The following is a 23409-nucleotide window of genomic DNA, read 5'->3' as shown; positions in this document are numbered from 1 at the left end:
TCTTGGATCTTCGGTGGCTTCAGCGTCGCCTCCCCCTCCACGGAAGACTTCTTCTTCTTGATCTCCTCTGGTGGTTCCTTGAGGGTGAATTCGGCAGACACATCCTTTGGCTTGTCCTTATCTTTAGGCTCGTCCTTCAGTTTGAGCTTTGGCTTCTTCTTGTCATCCTTCTTCTCCTCTTCCTTCTTCTCCTCTTCTCTCTTCTCCTCTTTCTTCTTCTCCTCTTTCTTCTTCTCCTCTTCCTTCTTCTCCTCTTTCTTCTTCTCCTCTTCCTTCTTCTCCTCTTTCTTCTTCTCCTCTTCCTTCTTCTCTTTCTTCTTCTCCTCTTTCCTCTTTTCCTCTTTCTTTTCTTCCTTCTCTTCCTTATCCTCTTCTATCTTAGGTGGTGGAGGAGTCTCTTCTTTCTTAGGTGGAGGGGTCTTCTCCTTTTTAGGTGGAGGTGTCTTTTCCTTCTCCTGTCGAGCTTTTTCCCTCTCTGGTGAAGGGGTCTTCTTCGCTTCTTCAGCTCGTCTATCGAAGGATCTCTTGCGGGCGCGGTGCTTGTACGCCTCAGGTTTCTTCTTCTTGCCCATGAACTCAGACAGCAGGGAAGCCATCAGGTCCTCCGCCTCAGCTTCGGACTCGGAGTCGGCCGGGGCGTAAACATTCCTGCTCGTGTCCTCCACCTGGAGTATTGGCTTCGAGGGGGCTTCATCGTCTGCCTCTTCCCACTCGTGTTTACCCAGCTTCTCCTCTTTGGGCTTCGATGGCTTTCTCTCCTCTTTCTTCTCCTCGACCTTTTGCTTCTTCTTCGGCTCTTCACGCTTCTCCTCCACCTCCATGATTTCTTCTTCCTTGCGCGTCTTCGATTCCTTTCTTTTCATCTCCTCTTTCTTCTCTTCCTCCTTCTTCTTCTCCTTCTTCTTCTCCTCCTCCTTCTTCTCCTCCTTCTTCACTACAACTTCCTCTTCCTCTGAGACAAGCGTTTCAGTTTCAGACACGATTTCCTCTTCTTCCTCTACCTTTTCCTCAACCTGCTGTATGTAGGTGGGGAAGAGAGGAAGGGAGGGAGGAAGGGAGAGAAAAAGGAAAGAATACGATGAATCACTAAACCCAACAGAGCTTAACACTACAACATCGGGAGGCCTTCGGGAGGACCTAGAGTTCAAAGGAGTCTAGAATGATCTGGTAACTTGGGCTACTAAAATGACCGAATTCTTACTGACTGGAGATTTCGTAAAGCCACTTAGCAAGCAATTTATTTTGTGTTTTGCACCTTTAATAATCCTCATATGTATAACTGATGCAAACTATACTGAAATTAGGAACACAATACAACAGAATATTATCACCCCTTGGAAAAGAAATGCCAATGTATGAGTTTTCTAAGGCAAGGCTTAACATCGTCAGAAATTGCCTGAGCTACGTGTACTTAATGACTCAGTTTACTTTATATTTTGGCGCCAATTTTGTCCCGTCTTTCTCCGGAGTGGTAAACATAAATTAAGTGTGGGTGGCAGCTTACCGCCGTCAGGAGCACCGACCACCGTCCTGAGATTTATGGTCATTCTGTGGGCCACACTAGGAGGCGATCTCAAGTGTCTGAAGGCGTAAAACAGACAATAAACCACTAAAGGACAGGTGTAATACGGACAATAAGCCACTAAAAGACAGGTGTAATACGGACAATAAACCACTGAAGGACGGGTGTAATACGGACAATAAACCACTACAGGACGGGTGTTACGAAATCTCCTATGCCCACGAAAATAAGGCCCAAGGAATGGAGTAGGTAAGTACGAATGCTTTACGAGAAACAGGAATCTATTGGTCTTATCCCTGAGAACTCTAGTCAGGTGTGGATGGAAGACTGTCTCTGCCACCTCCCTGCAGACCTTCCTTAATTCCGTCCCAGAACTTCTTTACTTTGCTTAGCCCATTCTTGGTACTACTGGACGATTTTGTTCAGGTCAGGAGTGGACTTTATCAACAGGAGGGAGTTTTGTATAACCGTCTTCTCCTCCACCTTAGCGTCTCGGAAGCTGCATAAAATCGTCCCGTAGTGGCAAGAATACATTGTGAAAGTTTGTCATCGTACTGAAAAGGTTGACGTCAGTAAATTTCGTGGTGATAAATATCGGTGTTAATATTATCAGGTCGCAATTACATCACTGCCAGGTTAGGTCTGTTAGGTTAGGTCTGGGTGGTAATCTCTTTACGCCTTGGAGATCGCCGGACTCAGCGCTGTCTCCATGAATCTCCAAAATGAGAGGAGATATGGCAGCCAGACTCAAGCTGCTGGACCTGACCTTACCATGATGAAGTGTATTTGTGACCCGACTCTTTTGACATCCATATTTACTACCATGTCGTTTATTTCCCCATATAATGGAGGGTTTGCGGATCTCCAACTTCGCCTGCTGGGAGGTGGCAGCATATACTTCCACGAATATGAGTGTATGGGACCAGGACTCATTATGGAGGGGAGACACATATAGTAAGGGTTGAGGTAGGGGAAGGGAAGGGGGAACAATCAATGTACAGGGTACCATTACGTCTCCACCACGCGTCATCAGGTTTTGGAACATGGAAAAAAATACAAAAACACACAGACTGGAAGGTAGTTGGTGGCGTGAAAGTCGACAGGGAACCAAGTGGATAATGTTGATTCACACACTGGAAGGTAGGGAGGGGCATGAAAGCTGACAGGGGCCTAAGTGGAAAACGTTGATTCACACACTGGAAGGTAGAGGGTGGCATGGAAGCTGACAGGGAACCAAGTGGATAATGTTGATTCACATGAGTATACGGTGACATAAATACAAGGTTCAGTAACAGAGAAGAACACACACTATAAATATACTGAGGGGGACTCTTTAGAACATGGGGAAAAACAAATACACATACTGGAGGGCAGGGAAAGGCATGAAAGCTGACAGGAGACTAGGTGGAAAAAGTTGATTCACATGAGTATACGGTGACATAAATACAAGGTTCTGAAACAGGTAGGGACACGCGGATCGTAAATATACTGAGGGGATCACTTTACTACCATTAGCCCTTCAACTTCGTCAGGCATCACTACACGTCCGATTCTCCTGCCAGGCTGGTGAATTGTCAGCCTTAACATCTCTAATCTGGTGACTTATTTTACTGATTTATTCTTGCTGACTGCAGGGGATTTGATTCACGTTTAGGATGTCTTGTTGTGAAAGGGGGTATGACGGGAATCTGTACCCTCTCCAGTTTTAAAAGTTTCTCCATAGCTGAATGAAAAAGCCTGGAGTTGACAACAATCAAATGAAAAAATGTCATTGGACTGAAGAGGTTAACCTTGTCTTTATTCTTTCTCTCGATTAAATTACTTTCACGTTTGATTTAGGTTTGCTCAGAATAAAACAGATGTCGAAGAGTGTCCAATTCGGGCTTAGATCTTTCTATACCTCACGATCAGCAGAATTTCAATGTGTAAGTATGAAAGACTGACTAAGAGGGTGTATGTAGGTGAAGTGGAAGGAAGGAGAGGCAGGGGAAGACCCAGGATGAGGTAGAGGGATGGAGTTGAGAGGTATATGAGTGAGGGGGGAGTGAGCTGGGGGGAGGGCAGTCTAATGATGGGTGACAGAGCGACTTGGAGGCGTTTTGTCCGCGGCCACCCTTTGCGGGATTAGGGCGTCGGGCTGTAGACAGATAGACAGTACATTTGTTTGTGGCCATCTCCGAGCTAATGCGTCTAACAAGAGGTGGATAGATAAAGTATAAACCTATTTCCACTCTATGTACAGATCAAAGCAATGTGAAAGAAGATTTATGCAGGTATATCAAAACAGTTTACAATCTTATGAAGTCAGTGTTTCCTTTTCTTGTGCGAGAGTCAAAGTAACCTAAGGACTACTGGTATCTGTTATGGATATGCCCGAAGTTGAAGGGTTAAGAGGGAGCTCACATCTATATAAATGGCTAAGGGGGCTAATATAAGGGGTAAATATATGAACGAGGAAAATTTGCACACACATACGGAATATAGGCAAGGAGCACACACAAAACAATAAAAAACACACACACACACAGGAACTAGGAAGGCATAAGTCATCATCATCACCATCATCCTAATCATCAATATCAATATCGTCATCATCATCATCATCATCATAATCATCCATCAGCAGCAGCATCACCCTAGCCCTATTTTCCTATACTATAATATGTACATAACACATACCATAATCTACATCATCTGACCAATTAAAAAAAAAATTATATTCAGGGACACATTGACAAAAAAATCAAAATGTTGCAAACGGACAGCGTTATGACCAAAAAATCAAAACAAAACAAAATCTAGGAAGGCTTTTCAAGTGGCAGATAATCAATATAAATAATTTGCTACTGTGGGTGTAATATAATTAGGTACACGTCAGCATGAGAGCCAGAAATTTACTCTTGCAAGGGGAGAGGGAAGTGGCCAAAAATGGCGTTCCAGAGCCCTCAAAATGTAGGAGTTTTAGAGATTTCAGATAATTTAAAAACAAAACTGGAAGCGCTTGGAACTCTCAGAGATGCTGGCAAGATGTGTGGATTTCAAAAAAGGTTCCAAAATGTGTGGGTTCAACAATGATTACATACCACATTCTGTAAACATACCTAAAATACATGGATCTTAAAATGTTTCAGTATATATACGGTATGCATAAAAAACTTACAAAATAGATTACTACATATACACTAATGGAACACACAGACAGAAAGACAAATAAATCACAAGAAAGGAGAGAAAATAGGACTGGAACTTTCCCTCCACGAGACATGTTATTAGAAAAAGACAAAGGATAGATTTGGAAGACGTTTACATTAGACAATTTAAGACAAAACGCTAAAATTTGTACCGCATTTCTAAATAACAACTGGACAACATGGATGGACAAAAAATACAAGTTAGACATTAATAAACAGAGCTAACATGACAGATTAAGAAGGATATTTACATTAGACAGTTGAAGACAGAATGCCAAAATTTACTGTATCTCTGAGTAAAAGGGACGACATGAATACACATAATTTACGGTTAGACTATGAAAAAAACTACATTACACGACAAAGAGGGAGGATTTAGATACCTGAGGGGAGTTGAACCCCTTGGTAGTTGGGTTTCGATACTTACTCACGGTTCTAAAAAGGCTTCGAAGCTTTTAGTTTGGAATTTATGGGGTTCGAGTGGAGATGAGAGTTCCAAGTTAAGAATGAGATGGCTTGTTAGCAGGATTTATGTTATATATGTGCTATGAGAGAGAGAGAGAGAGAGAGAGAGAGAGAGAGAGAGAGAGAGAGAGAGAGAGAGAGAGAGAGATTCAAGTACTATGATTTTGATTTGATGGAAGGAAGGAGTTTTAAAAACGGTTAAAAGAATGTAGGAAGGGATGGATTTGGGGATGTATCTAGAACGAAGGTGTTTTATGACAAGCGGAAGGAAGGAGAGGAAAAAGAAATTAGGAGTTAATTAAATGGAGAGAGAAAAAAGAGGAAAGCATCTACCCATCAGGAAGCCACAACAACGCCCTCTCCACACACGCTTACCTGAAACGTAAACAAAAGAACATCACGTTAGACATTCAGCCAGAAATTTTGAAATCACGTTAATTATTTACCGCAAGGACAAGAGGGTCTTTTATAACTGTTACTATGAGGTTTTGGTCAAGTAAATTTGGGGGGTTGTAAATCAGTCCATTAATGAGTGTAAATATATTCGTAAATGCGGTTCTTTGGGGAGTATATCATGTTCAGGGGTCGATATTTCATGATCTGTCGTATGCTCAATTGTGGGGTTGTCAGTGTTAGTATTTTTCACTCCGTGGCTGTGAGTACAAAGTGGGAAGGAGTCAAAGAGTAAGTGTGTGAGTCTGCCCTAGAAGACGGAGTGTGTAAGACTGCCAGAGAGTAGTGAGTGTGTGTGTGTAAGACCGCCAGAGGAGAGGGAGTGTGTGTGAAAGTGAGTGAAAATGCAGGAAAGGTATGGCAGTGAGCGTGTAAGTCTGCCAAAGAGGTGTGAGAGAAAACGCAGGTGTGGAGGTGAATTGTGGAAAAGCGAGTGCACAAAAGGTGAGTGGTAGAAGAGACCGGAGAACTGTGTATGAAATAAAACAGTAGAGTGAGAAATGGTCAGAAGGCAGTATGAGAAGTAGTCAAGAAGGCAGTATGAGGAGTAGTAAAAAGGGGCAGTTAGAGAAGTAGTCAAGAATAGTGTGAGTAGAGCAAAAGGTGAATATAGATAATATGAGAAAGAGTGTGAAAATAATGCATCCACAGACTGGGAAGCCGTGTGAGAAACAGATCACAAATGTAGTGGGAAAGACAGTGTGAAGCTAAATAAAAATAATGTACAGCAAAAGAGTACACTGGTAGATAGTGTGACAGTAGTGTTTTTCAAGTGTGAGAAAAGGTAAGACGGGTGTTAACAGGGTCAGATAATAGTGTAAAAAAGAAGCTGAATAATAAAGTAACAGTAGACCAGGAAAAAGTGTGAGAAGCAGCATGAAACTGGTGTGAGAAAGTGGAGAGAATTGTGTAAGGAAAAGCCTGAAAAGGTGTGAAAAGTGTAAAATTATCAAGAGTGTAAAAACAGACAGGAATATTGTGTAAGATCAATACAAGTAGGTGTAAGAGACTGAAAGAGTGTAAGATTACCAAAGGAGTGCAGTAATAGTCTTGGATATTGTGTAAAAGTGGATGGAAAATGTAAGAAAAGACTGGAGAAAAAGTGTGGCAATGTCAAAAAAGTCTGAGATCAACTAAGGAACTGGGAAGCTGTCAGATGTATGCAATTACAGACAGGAAAACAGTACAGTAACGTTCTATTGTGCAAAGTTGTCAACGTAAAAACAGACAGGAGAGTAGTGCAGGAACAGTTTGAGAGTTGGCATAAAACAGTCAACAAGCCGTCAAGTCGTTAGTCTGGCTTAGGAAACACTGCGCTGCTAAGAACCGAAAATAAGAACTAAAAAGAGTGGAAAATAAACGCGGCTGGCGAAGGAGGCGACGCAGAAGGCGGTAGGGTGACGGGAGGGGGTGTTTGCAGAGACTCGAACCTGTGCCAACACCCTGTCGTATTGTAGTTGTCGTGGTGGGTTTCTAAGCACCTTCTCCTAGGCGATTTATTTTTGCATTTTACACCTTAGCTCCTTGACTTTGGCGACTTATATTTTTGTTATATTCCTACTGCCTCCAGACTTCTTTTTTCTTCATCTTAAGAATGAATCCACGTACTGAAGGGGTTACTGATGGAATTACTCAACCTCTCAGTTTCAAAAAATCACCCTCAAGATTAAGAAAATCGTCTGGAGATAATATAACAGGTATGCTACGTAAAACAAATCGCTATGGAAGAGGTGTTACGAAACCTCTATGTCGAAAAAAAAAAAAAAAATGTCAGTGTTGGTACCTGCTCGAAGTCTCTGCCAAAACCCATCCATCATTAAAATAATAATAATAATAATAATAATAATAATAATAATAATAATAATTTTCATGCGTTTTTTATTCCCGAAAGAGGCGCTGCAGCAGGAGGAACTAATTTATTTTTTTCTTTTTCTTCCCACCTTCTTGGATATCGATTTCTTCCTCTCTTCTATCTTCTTCTTCTCTTCTACCTTCTTCTTCTCCTCTTCCTTCTTCTTCTCTTCTACCTTCTTCTTCTCTTCTATCTTCTTCTTCTCTTCTACCTTCTTCTTCTCCTCTTCCTTCTTCTTCTCTTCTACCTTCTTCTTCTCTTCTTCCTTCTTCTTCTCTTCTACCTTCTTCTTCTCCTCTTCCTTCTTCTTCTCTTCTATCTTCTTCTTCTCCTCTTCCTTCTTCTTCTCTTCTACCTTCTTCTTCTCCTCTTCCTTCTTCTTCTCTTCTACCTTCTTCTTCTCCTCTTCCTTCTTCTTCTCTTCTACCTTCTTCTTCTCCTCTTCCTTCTTCTTCTCTTCTACCTTCTTCTTCTCCTCTTCCTTCTTCTTCTCTTCTACCTTCTTCTTCTCTTCCTCTTTTTTCTTCTCCTCAATCTTCTTCTTCTCCTCCTCCTTTTTCTTCTCCTCTACCTTCTTCTTTTCCTCTTCCTTTTTCTTTTCTTCTTCCTTCTTCTTCTTCTCTTCTTCTTTCTTCTTCTTCTCTTCTTCCTTCTTCTTCTCCTCCTCCTTCTTCTTCTTCTCCTCTTCCTTCTTCTTCTCCTCTTCCTTCTTCTTCTTCTCCTCTTCCTTCTTCTTCTTCTCCTCTTCCTCCTCCTTCTTCTTGAATATTTCCTCTTCTTCCTTCACCTCGTCCTCCATAACCACTGACTCTTCCTCGCTTTCCTCCACCTCCTCCTCCTCTTCTTCCTCTTCTTCCTCTTCCTCCTGATCATGGTGGAAGGATTAATAACACGGTTTCCAGAATTTAAAAAAAAAAATAATCGCCACCTCCATTTTCTTCCACCAGCTCACAGAAAACGCATCGCCCCTTGAAAGAAAATGGGCGCTGGGTGGCTGAGAGGGGGGTCTTGGGAAAATATTACTCCCTACTTCTCTATGCTAAAACAAACGCTCCTAAGATCAATTTCCTTTCGTAACTAAGACATCTTTTGGCCCCGAAGAACAGGAAAAAGGATGTGCTAAAATTCTCAAATCTGTTCTTCCATCCACTCATCAAACAATCTTTTTTTTTTTTCTTTTTTTCATTCTTTCTTCTTTCTCTCTTTCACTTTTTTTTTCTCTTTCCTTTTCCCATCAGGAGCGTAACAGACCAGAACTAGGCTACTCAGTCCCGATATTTAAAGTGAGAGTGACCAGCCTCACTCGTCCCTGAGCGGCATTATGTGGGCAGTAAACTCCAACCAATCCTCAGGTATAAACCCTTACATGATCAGTCCTGTTGGAGCGCCTTAGCCCACTAAACCACCAGGCGTCATTTGGCCATATGGTTACCACCCAGCGTAGTAAAGTGTCATGATATACAGGAAAGTACTTGGTGTGTCACTCAATGTAAAGTCACCCAAGGGCAGCACTACATCGAGTGAGTGGATGGTGGGCGTCATCTTAGTTACGGGAGGCAACTGATCGAAGGTTACTGAATCCAGACTCTTGGAATTTTCTCTTCCAGGATAAAGTCAGCAGTGGATTGTCTTAAGGTCATATTCTGAGTTGGGGGGGGGGAGGCTCTCTCAACACCTGTTCCTCAGCGATCTATTCTGAACAGCAACTCGTTATCTCTTGTATGTTACTCATGAAAATAATGTCAGTCTTAAAACGAAATATAAATAGCATACAAGAGGGTGTTAAGGTGCATAAAGGAAAATAAATCACTGAGGAGCAGGTGCCAAGAATCCCGGTGAGAGGGAGTGTTGGTGAGGCCAGTGGGGGGTATGTCCTCTCTGAGTGAGTAAATAAGTGTGGGGAAGCACACTTAATTGGGGTTTTAAGTGGATTGGGGTATATTTGAAAAGCGTCACACTAGGGTACATCATCATCGTCATCATCATCATCATCATCATCATCATCATCACCATCATCATCATCATCACCATCATCATCACCATCATCTGTTTGAAAAGCGCTACACCAATCACACCACATCTTCATCATCCCCATCATCATCATCATCATCATCACCATCATCATCATCATCACCATCATCTGTTTGAAGAGTCACATCAGTCACACCACATCTTCATCATCGCCATCATCATCATCATCATCACCATCATCATGTTAGAAAAGCGCTACACCAATCACACCACATCTTCATCATCGCCATCATCATCATCATCATCATCATCACCATCATCATCATCATCATGTTAGAAAAGCGCTACACCAATCACACCACATCTTCATCATCGCCATCATCATCATCATCATCATCATCTGTTTGAAGAGTCACACCAGTCACACCACATCTTCATCATCGCCATCATCATCATCATTATCATCATTTTTATCGTCCTCCTCCTCCTCTTTCTCATCATCATCATCACCATCATCATCATCATCATATTCATCATGCTCCTCTTGCTCCTCCTCCTCCTCCTCCTCATCATCATCATCATCATCATTATTCCTATCATCTCTCGGGAATTCTTAGCTCCATCACACAAGGCATTTCATCTCTATATCGAGAATAAGAAAAAGAAGAGAAATCTTCAAGAATAGCCACATCACCATCATCAATATTAAAGATTCTTAAATTTATGTCTATTTTTACAAGTCTGTCTTTGAGTCACTGGATAGATAGATAGATAGACAGATAGATAGATACAGGATGAGACTTACCTTCTTCTTCTACAGGTCGATCAGTTGGTGTTGGTGGTGGTGGTAGTTGTGGTAGTTGTGGCAGTTGTGGTAGTTGTGGTGGTGGTAGAGGAAGAAGGGAAAGAAAAATCGGTTAGCATTGTTAATTGTAATACACATCATCATCATCATCATCATCATCATTCTAACCTCACTACCCTAAACATTTAATGGGCTGGGCAGAATACAGAAACAAATACAAAAGCCCTAGAAACAGAAATCATCATCATCATCATCATATCATCATCGTCATTTCCCCATACATAAAACTAGGGTGCGTAGGATAAAGATATAAACACACACACACACACACACACACACACACACACACACACACACACAAACACACTCAATTCTTTCCTAATATCCCTACTACACTTCTTTTAAAATTAAGCTCATTTTTCTTGCATGGAATCGAGAACACATTCCTGGGATGATTATTGAACGAAAGCAGATAGTCAGAAACTCTCTCTCTCTCACTCTCTCTCTCTCTCTCTCTCTCTCTCTCTCACCTCCTCCTGCAGCATCGTCTCAGTGATAAGGACGGAGTGTGAAGTTGTCTCTCCTTTCTCGTTCTTGGCCACCAACTTGTAGCTGCCACAGTCTGATTTCTCGGCCCTGATCACTTCCATCTGCACCACGTACCTGCCTTCACCCTCCTGATAGGGAAAAGAGTAGTAGTAGTAGTAGTAGTAGTAGCAGTAGTAGTAGTAGTATCATCACCTTTCTCATCATCACCACCAGCATCTTTCTTACTATCATCATTATCATCACCATTTTAACCAGAATCATTATCGTCATCTCCACCAGCATCATTCTTATTATTCATTATCATCATCATTTTCACCATCATCATCATCACCATCATCATCATCATCATCATCATCCATACCCTGTTTCACACTAAAATAATAGGTCTTTATGATCTACATATACAAGAATATATATTTTTTTTTGGACATTTAATCGTTACTTCCTTTATTTATGCTAATTTTCCCTGCAAATCCGCAACATAAGTTTTACAGTACGATCTCTCTCTCTCTCTCTCTCTCTCTCTCTCTCTCTCTCTCTCTCTCACCCACCTCGTTGATGTTGCAGCTGTGGCGAGAGTCAAGCTTGATCTTCGTGTTCTCCTTCATCCAGTTGCAGGCTGGCTTTGACGTGGACATGATTACACACTCGATCACGACCTTCCTGTTGATTATGGATATCACCTTGGGCTGCCTCTTGATCGTCGGCGCAACTGGGAAGACACAGGGAAGATATGGGTAAGACACAGGGAAGATATGGGTAAGGCACAGGGAAGATATGGGTAAGACACAGGGAAGATATGGGTAAGGCACAGGGAAGATATGGGTACGACACAGGGAAGATATGGGTAAGACACAGGGAAGTTATGGGTACGACACAGGGAAGATATGGGTAAGACACAGGGAAGATATGGGTAAGACACAGGGAAGATATGGGTAAGGCACAGGGAAGATATGGGTAAGACGCAGGGAAGATATGGGTAAGACACAGGGAAGATATAGGTAATACACAGGGAAGATATGGGTAAGACACAGGGAAGATATGGGTAAGGCCCGGAAGATATGGGTAAGACACAGGGAAGATATGGGTAAGATTAGGCTGAGGGAAGAATAAGGATGTGCGTAAAAATTCTTGTGTTAGGAGTATTTCAGGAATCAATCTCTCGCCCTCTCTCTCACTCGCTCTCTCTCTCTCTCTCTCTCTCTCTCTCTCTCTCTCTCACCTTCAATATTGAGATTCAGATTGGCGTTCAGTTCCCCAAATTCGTTCTTGATATTGCACTTGTAAATCCCTCCGTCTGTGGGCTGGGGTTTCTGCAAGAGGCACAGAATAAAGAGTTACCAAGTGGAATTAAGTGGATGAAAGTGGAACAGCCAGGGAGTAAGGGGGAAGATGATCCACTTATAAGGAAAGAGGAATGTCTTGGAGATGGGGAGAGGTGGGGTAGTAAAGGCAGAAAAGTTGACAGAACGTTCAAGAGTTTTATTCCTTGAGATCTTCGTGTTTGGTCAGTTCCTAGTTTAAGAAAGGCTGATAGGTATATACTGAAGGCTTTTATATATGCTGCTAAGGTCATAATAGATATATAAAAGTGTATCTTTAATTAGGAAAGCTTGTTAGGTTAGTGAAAATCCTGATCGTAAATGGGGTAGTTGGGATGCGTGTTGGGTGAGTAGTGAAAATCGGAGAAATAATGATAAGTATAAGGCTGGAATTCACAAGCATATGATCACCTCCTCATGACTAAGAATTCGATTTGCAGTATGAACGACAGGGGGAGATTCTACACTTTCCTTTCTTCGTGCTTCCTGCAAAAAGAATCTTACTTTCCTCAGGGTGATCTTGAGTTGGTGAATCCACGTCTTTATCTGTTAGTTTTTTTTTTCTAGGTCAATTGAGGTTAGATGAGGAATATCGAAGACTTGAGGGGTATAAATGGTGTCAATTGAGATGTAAATGGTGCCAGTCACATCTCACAGAATTAGCCAGTCAGATATCAAATGTCTAATACAGTTTCAGTGCTGAGTGAGGAATATTTGAGAAGTATCATAGTTAGATTCAGCATACAAGATTCTGTTGGATTGGCTGATGTGGATGTGTGAGTGATATACAAAAATAGTCATTTGAGAAGTATGAATGCTGTGGGTCAGATTTGTAAACTTGTGCTAGGTAAGGAGGTATGGGCATGAGAAATATGTGATGGTGTAGGTATGCGAGAGATATGTGATGGTGTGGGTATGTGAGATATGTGATGGTGTGGGTGCGTATGATGTGAGTATGCGAAAGATATGTGATGGTATGGGCATGTGAGAGACAGAACTATGATGGTATGTGAAAGATGTGTGATAGTGTCATTCAGATGTACCAGGATGAAAGAACATTTGATATATTTACAGTAGTGGGTCAGGTCTATAATGTTTCATTGAGTGAGGGGTTATAAAATTTTGATAAAGATGAAATGGTCTTAGTTATATATACAACGTGAACATCTGAGAGTAATAATTAGTCAGTTGCATCCATAAGACTATAGTAATGTGTGAGAGTGAATTGTTTGAGTTAGAGCTGGTTAAGTGGACGGTTGAGGGACTGACAAGTGTGTGAGTCAAAATTATGAAGGTTACAGATAGAAAATGACAGTGTGAGTCCATGCTATATTGTCTGGTTAGGTTCTAGTGCATTTAGGGTGATTAAAGAGTGGTGACAGTTTGAGAGATTTAGAGTCAGAGCTTTCAGGAAGGATATTTGGGTTATAAATGAGTTAGTCAGATCTATAAGGTATTTTGTGTGAGTAGTGGTGAATGAACTGAGAGGTGTAGAAAGGTGTAAGTCACAACTATAAGGTGGACACTTGAATTATAATACGAGTCAGTCACATCCTTAAGGTATTTTGTGTGAGTAGTGGTGAATGAACTGAGAGGTGTAGAAAGGTGTGAGTCGTGACTAAAGGTGGACACGAATTACGAGTCAGTCAGATTCAAACGGCCTTGTTGGGTGAGTAGTAAACATTTTGAGATAGAGTAGCGTGAGTCAGGTCTATGAGGCTCTGTTAGGCTCTAGTAGCGAGGCCTGCGACAAAGCGGGGAAAGGTGTGGGATCAGGTTATCGTCTAAGATGGCTTCCTCTCACCTCTTCCTTATGACTTTCTTCATCCGGCACGTTACTGATCTCTTATATGTTACTTATGCACAGTACCTTCATTATCAAGACAAATACAGTACAAAGGAAGGTAAGGTATATTAACTAGATATATCGCTAAGGAAGAGGTATAAGAAATCTATGACCCCGTGTGTTAAGAGGTCAATACACACTCAGGCAGCCTCAACCAAGGAAGGCCTGAGAGTGTACGAGGCTCTGTGGAGGTGGGGTGGGGGCCTGAAGCTGCTCTAGGCTCTGTCAGGTGGGGGGAGGGGAGCTCTGTGCTACGCGGTAAGCTCTCTGTCACTGAGCTGGGCTGGCGCTTGAGCTGATTTTAACCCCTTCAGTGCTAGGATCTCGTTTTGATTTCATAGACACCTGAAGAAAGAACCCCAAGCACTGAAGGAGTTTGGAAAGAAGAGCATATGCAGTTTAGCAGAGGGTTTAGGCAGTCGAGAAAAAATAAAATTAAATATAACGTTATTCCTACTATCGATAGACGACTTACTTCAGCAATGTAAGGGTTAAAAGGATGCTTTGTGGGTGTGAGGGTGGGATAGTGAAGTCTCTTGAACACACACCACACCCACACACACCATATTATTTATCGAGTCCAAATTACACCCATTTTGGAGGGGGGGGGGAGGCTTTTGAAAAATTCTTGAAAATCGAAATTGATAAAATACAAATAAAAAATAAATAAACGCCTGTGGATATTCGGGCGCTAAAGAAATAAATCCCATATATCTCAAATTCTTCACGCGATTATTGAAAAGTAGGATTTGCTGTCCACCCCCTTTGTATCTTCCTGAATTAGTGTTTGAAGCTGAAAGAGAAGAGAAGTAATCGGTCGTAAAAACAGCATCTGAGCATTGAAAGTGCATAAAAACTTCCAATTCCTGATAGTCTTTTGTGGAATTATACTCATTTAGGCGCAAAGCTGCCGTCTCTCCATCTAGAACACTGAGCTAAAACAATGCATTAACACTACAATAAATCCTAATCATGAAGAAGTGCTATGGGATAGATGTAGAACCGTAGTACTGTCTTATTTTCCTACTGACCAAAGGGGGGACAGGCTGCAAAAGGACGAAAATCTACGCCAATTTAAAATGAAGAATTAACATTACAATTGATCCTAGTCATGAAGAAATGCTACGGGATAGATGTAGAACCGTGGTACTGTCTTATTTTGCTACTGACCTAGGGGAGGGGATAGGCTGCACAAGGACGAAAATCTACGCCAGTTCAAAGTGAAGGAACTATAGTATAGACGTGGCTAGCCTGCATCCCACGTCAAAAGGCGCGTTCAGTAGAGAGGGATAAAACTGAACACAATGCTCTCACTTTGGGTTCACAAATGACCATCAGGAATTAGGGTTTTATCTACATCTTTCCTCTCTCAGTTTTAACCTCGTCAGTACGGTGATCTCTTTTTATATATTCTTGCTACATCCAGACGATTTTATTTAGCTCTGGGTCAGCATTTCGAACTGGAGGGGTTTGAACAGCCTCCATTATTTTTTTTTCGACTATGGACTTGCATCAAACTGAATAAAATCGTCTGGTAGCACAGAGATTAAACAAAAAAAGCATCATCGTACTGAAGGAGTCACGAACACGACCGTGCGAAGATAATACTCGGTGAAGCATAAACTGAAGCAGCGAAGCGAGCTAAAGCGAAGCATGAAGGAGGTGCGTGAGGCAAGCGTGTAGCAAGGAGCGTTTGCAAGCGGAGCGGCGGCTGTCTGGCTGTCTGGTAGAGAAGGATGGGGTGGTTGGAGTTGTGGGTCGGGCTGGTCAATGTTACCCGCAGCTCTAGCCGGATGCGGAAATGGTCTTCCTTCTCGCGTGTGACCGTGGCCGTGATCCTTGACCCGTCCAGTTCTTTGCCGTCCTTGGTCCAGCGAGAGGTAGGCTGCGGGTCGGCACGTACCACCGCCTCCATCAGAACCCGACCTGCTTTCTCCTCAAACTTGATGGTCGGCTTCTCCACGAACACCGGCGCCTGGCCCTTGGGTTCCGGCTCGGCTTCAATGTTCAGGTTCACGTTGGCTGTGGCCTCGCCGAACTGGTTCATGGCCACGCACTTGTACTTGCCCGCGTCGCTCCCACACGGGTCCTGAGTCACCAACACAGTCAAGGGGGCAAGTCAGGCGGTGCGGGGTCAAAAGGGGCGGGGCACATCAGTCAAAAGTTGAACTGGGAGACTCTGGGGTCATTTGGGGCTGGGTAGAATTCGGTCAAAGTTGGAGTGATACTTTTGGGGTCGTTTGGGGTCATTTTGGGCCAAGTCAAAGTTGAAGTGAGATTTTTGGGTTCTTTTTGGGTGCAGGTCAAAGTTTAAGTGAGATTTTTGGGTTCTTTTTGGGTGCAGTTTTGGTCATAGTTTGAGTGAAAATTCTGGGGTCATGTGGGGTCTACTGAAGCGGAAAAGTTCCGTCAAAGTTGGGGTGGGGGAAGGGGGGACCTGGCCAAACACACAGAGGCCAGCGTGAAAGGCGAAACAGAGGAACAATGATCACCAAAATGCAGATATTGCCTTGAGATAACACACTCCATAGGCAACACAGTCGTGACCACACGGAACAGGCACAGGCACGCACACAAAGCACACACGTAGAGGAGGCAACGCACACGAAAATGATGCGTACACAAACAAACACGCAGGTAGCAAATACATAACAGAAACCAACACACACAAACACACAAGGAGACTGACGCTCATAAGAATACAAGCAACACACACACAAGCGTTGGCACACACGAGGACAAACACGATAAACACAAGCCTCTTATGAATTCAGGCAAAACAAAAAAACATTGCAGAGAACAATCCACACAAGCTTGAGATCCGATTGCATCTGGGGAGGTGACGAACGGAAGAACTAAGGGAACGGAGGAAGGGGAGTTGTGAGCGGCGAGAGGCAGGGTGGACGGAGGAGGGAGGGGAGGAGATGTGGATGGAGCGGTGGGAAAGTTGGATACAAGGAAGAAGAACAGGGAGATGGGAAAGTGGATGAGACAAAATGATAAATTGGGAAAAGAGGAAGGAAGGGGTGAACAAAGGAGGGGGAGAGGAGAGAACGTGGAAAGAAATCGGGCTGCACGGGGGAGGAAGAGGGTTGGGAGTCTTTTCATTCAGACTGAGGCGCTTGAATTGTGTGATTCTATCAGAGAATTAATTACTCAGGTGTTACAAACAGTCACAGAATAAATACTATGTGTCACGGATGTAAAGTAGGCCTTCAGTTATGAATATTCAAGTGGTACTGGAATTTATATGGGAAGAATGTGCCTGTTACGATTTATATAAGTTACATAATAACTTTCGTTTCGGTTTAACGTAACAAAAAATGAAAATGCAAAGTACAGAAATGGAAGAAAATTATATAAATTATATAGATTTTATGTTTCTTTTCAAGCGCCTTTCAACTAGGAAGCTTATAAAGTTTCCACACACGAACTACAAAGTGAGGAAGGTGTGAGGCGGTGGGTGCGGGGAAGGGAGAGGGGAAGGGGGCACCAGGGGGACGCAGGGGGACAAGGAAGGAGTGCGGGAGTATCAAGGGAAGGTAGGGGGACGAAGAAGGGGGCCGGGGAGATCAGGAGAGTGTAAGGGGGGCACAATACACCCCTCCCAGCAACCAGGTCACAAGGCGGCACAACAGACAGGCACACAGACCACACAGCAAGAAGAGGGGCGGGGTACTGACTATCAACACTTCGCTATGGGCATGTTGATATCTGTATTACACTGGTTTATGGCTTAGTGAAAAAAGTGCTCAGTGAAAAACTGATGTGGGCCGCTGGAAAAACTCTAAATAAACTCTAAATGGTTTAAAGTGTGACGCTTGGCTGGTATCAGGTATTGTCACTGTACTGTTCGCAAAAAACTTCTTCTTTTCTCATTGTTCTCTTATGTTTTACCATTTTATTATTTGAGTTCTCTGTACTATTGGCAAAAAACTGGTCTCATCTTTTCTCATTGCTCTCTTTTGCCCTCTTTTGTTTTCTTTTACCATTTTCTTAATTTGGGTTCAAAATTGCGTCCTGGGGAACTGGTAAATATTCGCTTTATGACATGACCTTCATTTTTAAAGAGAATTATTATTTTCGCCTCTACTTTAAGCTGACCATCTTTTTTTTATGTAAATGATTAGTTATGTGATAAAGAGACATTATTATTATGATTTCTGTCACACTAATAATTTTACCCCAAACCACCACCGCAAATGAGCAAGAAGTCAAAGAAAAACATCTGAAAAATCTTATCATATACTTTACCATGACTATCCTTAACCTAACCTGACCTGACCTGACCTGACCTAACCTAACCTAACCTGATCTAACCTAACCTAACCTGACGTAACCTAACCTAACCTGACGTAACCTGACCTAAGCTAACCTAACCAAATCTAACCTAACTTTAACAAATCTAACCTAACCTAACTTAACCTAACCTAACCTAAACTAACGTAATCCAACCTGACCTAACCTAACCTAACCTAACTTAAGAACCTAACTTAACTTTTTGCCATGAAACGAAGAAAATCCCTCACTAACTCCTCGATTTTTTTTTTTTTTTTTTGAACATCTAAAAACCCGATTTATTAACTCTTTGATGATCAGATTTCATTATTAGTGTTCGGTATACAAATATTTATTGACGAAAACAGAGTCTACTGTACCGACTTTTCAAAATGGAAGTGGCAAAAACAGAAGGTAGGTCACGTCAAAAAACGAATATTTTAGCAATCTTATGCAACTCAGGTTTATTTAGATGAATCAGACGAGTAAAATAATTCTTACCTTACTTTTGAAAATACGCAAAATACGATACCACTGACCAATAAAGGGATATGACTTAAAATGAACCAGCACAAAAATTAGTCAAGGAATGAAGAAAAAAGTAAAAATAATGAACTCAAAAAAGGCACCGTTCTCAAAATTATCCATGGAATGAGCATAAAAAAAATCTGTCCTCAATCTGAAAGGGGTAAATTGAATGTAAACGAAGCTGTAAACAAGAGTAATAGTCATTGTTTAAGTATGATTGTTGTTTATTCAGAAAATGACTTAAATTCTACTAAATATATGGGTGTTCACAGTGAATGGATTTTAAAATTAATTATGGCTGCCTGATATGCTTTAGGTTTTGGTATATCTAGATGCTGATATATTTTAAATGAATGCTGAAGACTGAATATACTCACGAATTGATCAAGCAGTATACTCTTTAATATTAACGTGATATATTTAAAGGTAAAGCATATTTTAGTGTATGCTAGTTATGTTATACTCTAAAATAGATGTAAAATAGTTGTACAGCATATTTTTGAGTATGATAGATATGTAACACGCTGAAATAGATGTAAAATAGATGTAACTGTTGAAGGACCTGCTGTAGGATGAGGTGGGGGGGGACAGCGCAAGGGCAAACTCAAGGTCCTACTCCACATGCATCGAAAGCTTCATCGTCAGCACTCCAGCAGACGTGCAATTGAAGCTCAACCAAACGGATCAACCAACTGAGACTCACCACACAAATCAATTGAGTCCCAGTTATGCAAAAAAAAAGTGACCCTGATAAAAAAAAAAAAAAAAAAAAGAGAGCCAGTTCAACCAGAAAGACGAACCATTTTACCAAACTAGCATTACCACAACCACCTGAGACCTACTACAAGCACCTGGGACCTACCACAACCACCCGGGACCTACTACAATCACCCGGCACCTACCACAAGCACCTGGGACCTACCACAACCACCTGGGACCTACCACAAGCACCTGGGACCTACCACAACCACCCGGGACCTACCACAAGCACCTGGGACCTACCACAACCACCCGAGACCTACCACAACCACCTGGGACCTACCACAACCACCTGGGACCTACCACAACCACCTGGGACCTACCACAACCACCTGGGACCTACCACAACCACCTGGGACCTACCACAACCACCTGGGACCTACCACAACCACCCGAGACCTACCACAACCATCTGAGACCTACCACAACCACCTGGGACCAACCACCATCTTTAAAGGTAGGTGGTACGGTCCTTAAGGTGTGTCTTAAAATAAAAGTGAGATTTTCGGTTTCACATACACTAATTACAGTTTCCTTTAAAAAGATAATGCCAGGAGAAAAATCGTAGCAACATGGAAAATAAATCGCCAAGGAAAAGGTGTTGTGGAATTTCTTAATCTCTCAAAAATGCAGTCCTAAGTCCCCCAGTTCATGAGCCTACCACTGAATATTGTCCAGATAACTCAAAAAAACAAAAACTCATCAAAATTCGAGATGCAGCAGCGAATATTAAGGATCAGATTTTCAGTGGCCCTGTGAGCTTCGTTGCACCTCTCCCTAAGCGAATTATTTTGCCTGATGCACCTTAAAAACCATTCTATTTTTATGCTCCCCATTTCTGTCTACCGTACACATATTTTGCGTCAATAACATAGACGAGGACACTGAGGAGCAACTTGTGGAATAAATCGCTAAGGAAGAGTTGTTGGGAAGTCTCCAGAGCCACTTGATTATGAACCTTCATAGTTACGATGAAAAAACTGGAAGAAGGGAGAGACAGAGATGCATTGAGGAGGAGATGAATTTACAAACAGATATAACTAGAAAATATACGTAACAGCACGATATCAAAGAACGAGTTGGTTGAGGGCAGAGTCGAAAGCACAGAATTCAACTACCATAGATTAAAAAAAAAGATCAGGAGCACCACATTGTAAAACAATAAGGAAGGGAGGGGGATTCAACTGCAGGCAAAAGGACTATCAGGCAATCGACACATCTCAAGAGGTGTGAAAACAATTACTTAGCAAGACCATAATGTATAAGGGGGAGGGACTTATTCCAGGCAAGGGGGATCTCTAAGGGAATCGACACTCTCATCGGGGATACAGACTATTTCTTACGAGGGTCCAACAATGAAAAGGGTCAACCATCTTCAAGCACGGTAGGTTTCGACCCTCAAGCAGGAAGAATTGAATCCCAAGCAAGAGGAGACTGGAAGGGAAACCACCAAACACACAGACAAACAAGACCCACAAAAAAGACCCACACACATTAACAAGACCCGCATAAACAAAACACGACCCTACCTCAAAGACCAACCAAGACAACCCTAGGGAAAAAGGAAAATCACCCAGTTCCTCCGCTCTCACCTTGACGATGCACGAATACTCGAACATCTCCTCGGTGACCTTGTGCTCCTTGAGGACGAGTCTCTTGGCCTCGGACAGTTTCACCCCGTCCTTGAACCACTCGACGGTCGGCTGTGGCTTGGCCTTACACCGCACCTTCATGGTAATCATGGTGCCAGTTTCGTTGGGGATGATGGAGGGTTTGTCCAGGAAGGTAGGAGCGAAGCCTTCTGGGACGGCCTTCCCCTCTGTAATGAGAAGTAGGTTAGTCCTTTTAGTGTCACTCGTGTGTTTACATTTCAATTCATCTTCTTTTGTTTTTATTTTCATTCATCTTCTCGTGTGCTTTATTTTTTTTTTCTTCTTCCCCTCGTGTGTGTTCATCTTTATTTATTCTCTTCGGTGCCATCTCTCGTCTCCTTTACTCCACTTCGTGTTATGGCGGCTCATCTTCTTTACTTGTGTCATCCTGTGTTCTGTGAGTAATGAGTGTGGTGGAATGAAAAAAAGGCTGTGTGTGTGTGTGTGTGTGTGTGTGTGTGTGTGTGTGTGTGTGTGTGTGTGTGTGTGTGTGTGTGTGTGTGTGTGTGTGTACAATATTTACTGCAGACTCTCCATTCATTCTGCAATTAAATAAAAAGACATTTTAAAGTGTCTTCATTATCAACATCCTAACCGGTGGATCGACACCAACATTTCGACAACACAGGCTCACAGAGGGAACAGTAGGAAGGGTAAATGAAACGCTTCACGGTGATACATATATTTCGAAACTGAAACCAAAACTCAGGAAAGAAAATCAGTATCAACAGAAACTCAAAAATAAACGTTATTGGTGGTGTTGTTTATGTTATAGCTCCAAGCTCGTCTAAAATGTGAACCCAGTGGACTGCAGGCTGAAGTCACAGCTTGCATCTACTATCCACCTTTTGAGTTAACAGGGAGGTAGTTGAGGGACGTCTGTATAACCAGGCAGTGAAGCCGACTGGTTACATCAGTCCCACCACATGAAGGCGTCCCTCTCCAGTAACCCCCCCCCACCCCACACAAGAGTCGGGAAACGTTTAAGCACAGGTAGTCTCGACTCAAGGTCAACCTCGAACACCCTAACTCACTCTCGAAGTTGAGGGCGATGTTTGCGTTGGAGTCGCCGAACGGGTTGAAGGCATTGCACCGCCACTGTCCCCCATCCGAGGCTTCAGGCTTGACGATGATCACGGATACGACGTACGTGTCTTTGCCGAGGATCTTCTTGTAGATGGAGACCCGACCTTGCTCTTGAACCATCTGTAGGCAGGTGGTGTTATTTACGATTCAGGGAAGTCTAGGGCAAAGTCAGATCCAGTGAGGTCAAACTAGGTCAAAATTAAGTACAGTGGGGTCAAACCAAGTCATAGCCAAGTCCAGTGAGGTCAAACCAGGTCAAAGTCAAGCCAGTGAGGTCAAACCAGGTCAAAGTTAAGTCCAGTGGGGCCAAATCAGGTCAAAGTTAAGTCCAGTGGGGTCAAACAAAGTCAAAGTTAAGTCCAGTGGGGTCAAACCAGGTCAAAATTAAGTCCAGCGAGGTCAGATCAAGCCAGTCAAGTCCAGTGAGGTCAAATCGGGTCAAAGTCAGATCCAGTGAGGTTAAACCAGGTCAGTCAAGCCCAGTGAGGTTAAACCAGGTCAAAGCCAAGTCCAGTGAGGTCAAACAAGGTCAAGGTGAAGTCCAGTGGGGTCAAACAAGGTCAAAGTCATGTCCAGTGGGGTCAAACAACGTCAAAGTCAAGTCCAGTGAGGTCAAACAAGGTCAATTATAGCTTCTTGACCTTACCTCAGTGCCCAGTGAAGTCAAATATCTTAGTGCCAAGTGAGATCAAATAAGAATAAGTGAGGTCAAGGTCAAATTAGGCCCATTGAAGTCAAGTAAAGTCAAATGAAGTCAAACGAGGTCAGTTTAGGGCTGGATGACCTTACCTCAGTGCCAAGTGAAGTCATATAAGGTTAAGTCCAGGATAAATAAGGCCAAACGAGGTCAAGGTCATATACGGCCAAGTCAAGTGAAGTCAAATAAGACCAAATGAGGTCAAACGAAGTCACAAAGCTTAGGTCAAGGTCAAATCAAGCCAAGGGAGGTTAACTGAAGTCAAATGAGGCCAAGTGAGGTCAAGGTCAAATAATGCCAAATGAAGTCACAGAAGACTAACTGAGGTCAAGGTCAAATAATGCCAAGTGAGGTCAAGTGATGTCAAAACAAGGTCAATTCAGGTCAAGGTCAAATAATACCAAATGCGGTCAAACGAGGTCAATTTAGGTCC

The 23409-nt window shown here is 42.6% G+C and overlaps 1 protein-coding gene across 6 annotated transcripts in view; it reads right to left on the bottom strand.

Annotated features, from left to right (window-relative positions):
* The window catches only part of bt (projectin protein bent), a 269793-nt gene that overhangs the window by 189099 nt on the left and 57285 nt on the right, over positions 1–23409 (bottom strand). For 5 of the 6 annotated variants that reach the window (XM_080270134.1, XM_080270136.1, XM_080270137.1 and 2 more), the window contains exons 9-15: positions 22228–22399; positions 21134–21360; positions 15754–16065; positions 12031–12121; positions 11360–11520; positions 10790–10936; positions 7572–8348 (exon numbers count right to left, since the gene is read on the bottom strand). In XM_080270134.1, coding sequence (XP_080126260.1) covers positions 7572–8348; positions 10790–10936; positions 11360–11520; positions 12031–12121; positions 15754–16065; positions 21134–21360; positions 22228–22399 — 1887 coding nt within the window. The remainder of the gene's footprint in view (positions 1–7571; positions 8349–10789; positions 10937–11359; positions 11521–12030; positions 12122–15753; positions 16066–21133; positions 21361–22227; positions 22400–23409) is intronic. The other variant, XM_080270139.1, reaches the window with a different exon arrangement.

Source organism: Coenobita brevimanus, chromosome 39, assembly GCF_032717465.1.
Source record: "Coenobita brevimanus isolate Jiangsu-jjx chromosome 39, ASM3271746v2, whole genome shotgun sequence".
Lineage (NCBI taxonomy): Eukaryota > Metazoa > Arthropoda > Malacostraca > Decapoda > Coenobitidae > Coenobita > Coenobita brevimanus.
Note: the sequence above shows the minus strand (reverse complement) of the source record. Positions and strands in the feature narration are given on the sequence as shown.